Below are 8,102 nucleotides of genomic sequence, written 5' to 3'. Positions count from 1 at the left end.
CCGGCACACGAAAATCTCCCTCGCCGCCCCAAGGCACTCAATCCGTGACTTCTGCACCAGGCAGCGGCAGGATGACAAAGTCAGACCATCACGGAAGGGGGTAACAAATATAATTTTAATAGAAAACAATAAGTTCAGCAATATACATTAAATAACGTACACAGAGGAAGATAAGTTAAAATGGAATGAAGGAGGTTCGGCTCTTCTCCAAGGATGAAGTCATTCAGCAAAAGTCCCATCTGGGCTCTCTTCCCCTTCCTTAGCAGGCAGGACGGCTGCTTCCCAGTCCCATTTTGAAGTTCATCAGGTAAAAACAAGTGCTTACAGACTGAGTTCCAGATGAGCTCTCCTGGCGTGATTTCTTTCACCACTTGAGAAAACAACCTGCTTGGTTTTCCTTTGCATGAAAGGACTGCATAAGGGGTTGCGTGAAAACACAATGGGTGTATCACCTTTTTTTTTTATTATTATCTAGGTGATTTGGATTAATTTTTCTATGCCCAGGATTAAAAATGTATTGCTTTTTTGCAGATGGTAGTAGACGGTATTTTTTGCAATTTGTTTGTACTACACTTGGGCATATAAATGGAGGGTCAGAACAATGGTAACTTTTGAGCAAACTCATTATTTACATATTTTAACCTTAATTAGAATATCAGCTATTTCAATTTGCTGAAATTCTTTTCTTGTCTAATTCAGAAGCTTTAAATGTATTTACATTTGTACTAACAGACCTAAATCAGAATCTTTTACAGCCCAACCCTGGACACCTGTAATAAAACATTCTCTATAAAATAATCAGTAAAAAAATAAAAAAAAGTCAAATCCAAACATAAGCTTCTTGCTTTCATGGCATAAACATACCTAACTCAGGAGTCGGAAATGCAGTGATAAAATTATAGCAGGAAGCTGTAACAGGAAAGATTATGCCAAAAGCAGGACCATATATACTTTACAGAAGCATAATCAAGCACTTCTGCTCCCTAAAAAAAATGCTGCAGTCAAATACCAAGGTAACTAGGTGTTTCTCTGATCTAAAATGGGGCATTAGCCTACATTACCTGAACGTCTAGATTCTACACAGAAAACTACAAGGTGAAAATAAGTTTAGCTTCAACAGAAACTTTCACAGATTATCAGCATTTAGGGCTGACTATTTGGAATGATACCTCCCTCCTCTCACTGTACAAAATTCTTATGAGATTGAAAATAAAAACGTTTACTAGTTTGCTGCTTTGCCCAGTGACAGGATTCACTTGTATTTGTCTTCTTTTTGGCTATGTGGTTGGATATCCATAGAAAAAAACACGCTATTCTCTCTTCATACATGGATCTTTATGTGGGAGTCAGTTCAAAACAACACACTACTTATTTCATCATCACTTGTAGTATGTAGGATTTAAACAGGAATAGCTACCGAGATTTCACTGGGGCAATTTCAAAACCACAGAACAGAAGTCAGCAACTCAGTTAACATGAACAGCTCAGCTGAACCAAAGACCACATTTATGGAATTTGGTTGTAGTACTATTATGCAGCAGTAGCAGAACACCTAGGCAACTGTGATCCTGTTCACATGCAACTGTCTGGTAATAAACAGAGGAAAAAATGTAGAAATGCCATATTCAACATTGTCTTATGCAGTCCTGAAAGAAAAATAGTTTTCCATATAACAGAGCAAATGTTTTGTATTGCAGGTTGGTTGCATAACTTTCCCCTTAGGAGGCGAACTGTTGTTAAAAAAAAAAAAAAAAAAGGCATCAAAGGCATCAGAAAGAAGCACATTTACAAGCTACGCTAGGATGAGGCTGCTGGAAACTCACAAACAGATGTGATTAACAATTTTGTTCCTTCCTACTTTTTGATTAATGACATTTGTAAGCAACAGGACATTGGGTTTTTTTTGCTTTTTTTTTTTTGCTTAGCTGTTTCGCACAATAACCATCAAATGAAATAAACAACAATCACAACAATGTATATAAGGCAAGGCTTAGGACAACAGTGGCATGTTTTGCCAACATTCTCCAGGAGCAGCTACTCGGTTCGACAATCTTAATTTGAACAACAGAATACAGGGCATTTTCATTTAGAGCTTTCTTAAAAATAGGATCAACACAAAATGAGCAGATCTTGTTAGCTACATTCTAGATACATATAAATTGTTCTGCTGAAAGGAATTCTGTTCTCTTTGTTCTCACCAGAAAGAACAAAGGCAGCTTTGTAAATGTTTATGAAGGAGGGTGGGAAGGGTATCATCTTCCTGAACAAAAGAAATCATCCACTGACACTTGTATCCTATTCACATTTGTAGTGGGCAGACGCAGTATTTAAATAAACCAAACTAATACAACTGGCAGCCTGGGACCCTGCTGTTCTATTCCCAAAATTATTGGATTTAAGGCTCCTTTCAAGCATTCCAACAGGTAAGAATTTTAATTAAGGTTTAAACCTGTCTGCACAGACATTAAAGAAATACAGACTGGAAAGATTTAGTGTAACTACTGCATTGAATTCTACAGCCATCATGGTACTTCAGAACCAAAAAACAGAGCAAGTTCATGGCAAAAGATAAAAGTAAAGAAATAGACACAAAGGTCTGTGAAAACATCTCCCATTTTGCTGTAGGTGTCCATGGAGCGACTGATCACTTCTGCAGGGATTCCAGACAGTAAAAGAGCAGCAGTTAATACCGTCGTTTTCACCTTCTTCTCACTCTAAAAGACAAACAGGAGTATGTTAGATCTTCGGTTATAATCCAGCTCTGTTTTACATACCACAAATGTGCCAGTTTCACACGCAGCCAGGAACATTCCAAATCCATCGGTAAGAACAGCACGTTGGCCTGATTCTCTCTAGACATGCTGCAGGATTCACACCACCTTACTTTTCCTAGCTACAGATTCATGCTGTGGTGGATCCGATGGGGCTGAGTGAGAGGCTGATTAACAGCAGATAAAATTCATCACAGCTGTTATGCCTGCTTCGCACCGGCACCCCAAGCGGGCTGTGAAGTGGGGCTGTGCAGTAACTTCTGCATGTGTGGGAAGAGTCCCAGACAAGGGCAACCTGCGTGTAAGAATCCAAGCCAGGCGCCTTCGCTGGCAGAACAGGATTAATCCCATCACACTACTTGGCAAAAGACGCCGTTACTTTCCAACGCAGAAAAAAATGATTGAGGATTGAAAAGCAACTGCTCCTTTCTATTTTAGTATTACTCCCTTTGGCAATTTTATCCTCCAAACTCAGAAATGCTCCAAAGGCCTTTTGAAAGCCATTCTTCTGTCCCTAACGTGAGAGATCCTGAGGATGCAAGGAAGCCTGACATCCCAAAAAACATAGTGGTTGAAAATTTTGGTAATTTGATGATACTTGCTGGACACCTTAATTTAATCCAATCTAAATTAAGCATTCGAGAATCTTTCTACGTTTCATGAAAGAAAAATTCAGGAGAGCAAGCTGATTAAGGTCATCTCAGTATAACCAAGAAAAAGCAAATTGTGGAAAGGAATCACTTTAAATTCTGAAACTGAAAAGCTGATTGTAAAACCAGCAGGAGTGAAACCAAAAAGAACTAGCAAATGAGCTAGTGCAAATCTAAGGCTAATTCCCTTTTTGTTTTCACACACACCAGCCTAGAATGACTACTATGTAGTTCAGTTTTCAATGATATACAAAACTTCAAAAGAACAACCACTGCTTTACTCTGATTTTCTACAATTAATCTAGTATTCTTTTTAAAATGCAGATGCTAAGCTATCAGCATTTGACAACTCTTAATTCTACAGTTTAAAACAACAGAATATATCACATGCATTGGTCCTAAAACAACACAATCTAAGCACAAGTTTAAATCGAAAACATTTGTAATTAATCTGATTTTGAAAAATTATTTTACCTTTGGAAAGTACTTGGACAGTCCCATGTAAGCAAGTTGTAGAGTAAGAAATGGTGCAAATATTGACTGAAGGAACAGAAAAGAATACATGAAGATTATCTTAGTCAGAAGTAACAGCTAAAAAACAGGAATTTAATGCTTCTCAAATCATAAATGAAAATTAGATAGGTAAAGTGTCTTGTGGAAAATAACAGCACTATTCTTGAATACTAAACATCTAAACAGCAAAGTCAAAAATATGGTTCTACCTTATTTGCTTTGGGCCTACAAACTTGAAATTGCACAACCACAGAGCCCTGTGTAAAAATGAGCCCAGTGATCCAGAAGGTGGCAGGCTGTACCAGCCACATACTTCTGTAGGATGTACAGGCAGGTATCTGGACTATTTAAGAACTATTTTTCTCAAAAGGTTGATAAATGAGTAGGATATACTTATCATGCTACAACTGTTGTAGTTTTTACTCTATTATTCCTTTGTAAATTCCAAACTAGCAGAGCAGTTGTCTCAAACTTGCCGGGGACTGAAGCAGCAACTATTACAGTGTTTCTGCTCCTCAAACACTATGGACCAAATGCGTGCAACTCTCAGCTTTTACCTAGTAGCTGTGCTAGATAACACAGATTTTGCCATAGTTATCATCTCAAAGTGTTGATTTTTAAAATTTTATACAGTTGTTTGAAATGTAGAGTGCCTGAAGTTCACAACTCACTTGGCCCTAGATAAACAGTATTTCACGAGTGGGGTCCTAGGTTTACAGTAAAGTTGCAAAACAGAACAGGAGATTGTTTGCTTCCCTGAACTCACCAAGTACTTGCACACAAAAGCCCTGACCGCAATGGCAAGCAGCGCACATCCCACTAATCTAAAAATGCGGAAAGAGTCAAACTCCTCCACTGCATTCCCATTCTCTTGGCTCGGCTTCTCACTCATCAGCTGGTTCCTCAGCTTCAGAGCTTCATCAAATCTGGATAAGTATTGTTCTAATCCATGTCTAGGTGGCCGTGGTGCAGCTTCAGATGGCAATTCCCCTCTGTTACGGTGACGGAGCTCACTTGTGCCCTCATTGAGGAGCTCTGGGGTTTTACTGAACAAGTCCTTATCCCCTTTGAGGTCTACCATGCTGCCTGCGTGGTCAGCTGTTCCGGCCATATTACAGACAGAATCACCGAGCACAATTCGTTTTGAAACTGAAGGAACAGGAAGGGAATTTGATTTATCTTGTTCGTGTTGAAGTTTTGATTCTCCGTGACTGTCATCATCTACGGAAGAGAAACAAAAATACGGAGTTATGCACACTGGGTACTTAGAAAACACTTCAGCCGTACTGGATCGAGGTCCAGGGCTGAGGTCTCCACTTCTGAAGTGGAAACACAGATTCATGATTATTAAATGTGTTAATTATTAATCATAAACCCATATGAATTATCTGAATACCAGTAAGCCTGTTTTATATAGAAATGGACTCAGATGAGAATGACCTATTCAGAACAGATTTATGCTCTGACTTGTATTACACCATAGATCATGATGAAAGAGGAAGAGCACAGCAGGGGCCTGACCGAGAACCCATCAGCTTCACCAAAGTTATGCTTTTGCACAGCTGGACTCAGCGCCCTCCAGCCTGCAGAGACCCCCACGTGTATCACACGCTCTGCATTGTAGGGCGCTTCTGGAAGCTGATGCTAGACCGATGGCCATGCAACGCCAGCCAGAAGTTGTAGCTGTCAGTCAGCAGAAAAAGGAAGGCGTGGGCTTTCCTAAGCAACAACACTGTGTGCACGTGAGGAAAGACATTATTCCAAATACATGGTGCAACATAAAAATATAGATTCAAAGACAGCGAATCGCACAGAAAGAGCACTGAAGACTGACAAATGAAGAAGCAATAGAAGTATACTTTGGCTTGTTTTTCTCTCCTGTCAAAAGCAAAGCAGCATAAACTTGCTCTGTATTAAACCTGAAAAGATGTTACAGCGACAGCAGCGGTGACAGCAAACACAAACCAAGTCAAGAGGCATGCAGAACATTTCTGGTCCTGCTACAGAGGGTGAACCAACACTTAAAGAGTATTTTTCAATACTAAAGCAGCTCGATTAATGGCTTACGGCCACCTTCGTAAATTGAAAGATGGGAAGTGTGACAGTCAGCTTCCTTAAAGTACCTACATGTGCTTACAAATTACCTGGCCGTGAATCTGCAAGACAACTGCATGCCCGCCACAAACACCAAGTGACTGATTGTTATCCAAATGCCAGAAAACTTTGCTATATGAAGACACTACCACGAGACCTTGCAGTGACGGACTGAAAACATGGGCGCATTTCATCCCTGCTTCAGCTCAGGAAACCTCCCTGCAGGGCACTGACAGCTCGCTAGGTAAGAAAACCCAGAGGCCGGCGGGCCCGATCCCTGCGAATTCGGGGCGAAACCCGCGTTTCCCCCGGGAGGAGCGGGGGCTCCGCGCTCCCCTCAGCGCAGCCCGGCCCAACGGCGCCCGGATCCCCCCTCAGGCGGCGGCGCCGCCGCCGCCCGGCTCACCCTTGGCCGCGGCGGGCCGGTGGAAGCCCATGATGCGGTTGATGCGCTCCTCCGAGTTCATCAGGAGCTTCCTCCGCCGCAGCTCGGCCCGGCGCTGCGAGGCCGAGAGCCCCGCGGGGGCCCCCGGGGTGGGCGCCGCCGCCGCCCCGCCGCCGTCCTCTTCCATCCCCTCAGCGCCGCACAATGGGGCCGCCCCGCCTCAGCGCGCAGGCGCCGGCGCCGCGCCCGCTTCCAGGTGCCGAAGCCGGCGCCGCCATGTCGGGAAAGGGCAAGGGGGAACGGCGACGAGCCCGGCGCTCGCCGTGCCGGGCCCCGTGCCCTCAGCGAAGATGGCGGCCCCCGCCTCGGAAATGGCGTCGCGGCGGGAGGCAGGCGGAAGGGGAGAGAGCAGCGATGGCTGCGGGAGGCCTGAGGGGGCCGCGCCTCACAGCAGCCGTAGGCGGCCTCACGGGGGGACAGGGGCAGGCCCCCGCCCCGAATTTGCCTCACGCCCTGGTTTTAGGCGAGCTGGCAAAGCCATTTTGCGTTCCGTGAGGAATATCTGCTCAGCAATGCAATATAGAAACATGCGTGAAACGTTCCTCGTCGTAAAGAGATAAAAGCATTTGCTGTATAAATGAACGTAAGTGCCTCTAACCAAAGAAGTAGTCACCTAACACTCAGGAAGCAAAAGAACTAAGTTACCTTCATCCTTGTTCAAAAGCAGAACATCATTCACTAAGCTGAGGTCAGAGAAGCATGACACCAATTTTAAGACTGCTGTGAGACTTTCAGCACAATGTTTTAAACCAGAATATCAAAGCCGGCCTTTCACCCTAGACCTCCAGCATTCCTCACATAGAACAGCTTTGTGCATTTAGGTGTAGCTCAGTGCTATTTTTTTTTTCCAAGGTTTTCTATTGAAAAAGCCTCTAGTAGTGCCGTGTATCTGAATTTAGAATTTCTGTGCACACTAAACAAGAAAAAAGAATACACCCTTTATTGTAGTGCCAGGAAACAAGTGTTCACATTTACATGAAAGGAATACACAAAGTAGGAAAATCCCATGTAGGAGACTGTTAAAGATCACAGGAAGCTCCTCAAATCATATTCCCAGTGGATGTATCTGGGAATACCGCACTGTTAACACAATAAGCAGCTGAAGGGATCAAATACACAAAGCACAAACACGAGGCAACATGGATCTCTCTAGGATTCCAGAATTACCATAAAACAGGGAGCATCTTCAGATCTTTCTAGCCAGGTACAATTGTTATATTTACGTACAATAAAGAAGTCCATCACACATCTACTTGCGTGACAAAGTGATAAAACTGGGCCACAGTATCTTCCCTCTTAGCTGAACATTCAAATAGTAAGCATGCATAGCATTGTCAGAAGTACCTGAAAGCCAAACCCAATGAAGGCAGTAGCATGGATTCTTTCTATCAGTACAACTAATTACCTTCACCGTCCTTGACACTCACTGAAAGATTTACACTCCTTAACTCACAGGGACTGTAACACAGGGACTCCAACCAGAAGCAGGACTCATCTTCAAGATGCTGTACTTGCACTTCCAAAGACCAGCAGTTGGGAGTTGGACACTGAGCCACAGCTGGAGCATTGAATTCAGCAGCAGAACAGGCTGTTACATTCATCGGGGAAAATGTAGTGCTGACAAGTCCA

At 43.1% G+C, this 8,102-nt stretch overlaps 1 protein-coding gene across 1 annotated transcript; it reads right to left on the bottom strand.

The window, feature by feature from the left end:
• Positions 1-94: 94 nt before the first annotated feature.
• CAMLG (calcium modulating ligand) lies at positions 95-7,278 on the bottom strand. Its single transcript, XM_080555498.1, has 4 exons — positions 6,435-7,278; positions 4,701-5,155; positions 3,896-3,961; positions 95-2,714 (listed from the first exon to the last, which is right to left on the bottom strand). The coding sequence occupies exons 1-4, from the start codon at positions 6,598-6,600 to the stop codon at positions 2,523-2,525; spliced, it is 879 nt and encodes a 292-aa protein (XP_080411624.1). The 5' UTR covers positions 6,601-7,278; the 3' UTR covers positions 95-2,522.
• Between the last annotated feature and the right edge of the window lie 824 nt (positions 7,279-8,102).

This window comes from Anser brachyrhynchus (genome assembly GCF_964034855.1).
Source record: "Anser brachyrhynchus genome assembly, chromosome: 14".
NCBI lineage: Eukaryota > Metazoa > Chordata > Aves > Anseriformes > Anatidae > Anser > Anser brachyrhynchus.
The sequence above is the reverse complement of the archived record's forward strand: the minus strand, read 5'-3'. Positions and strand labels throughout refer to the sequence as shown.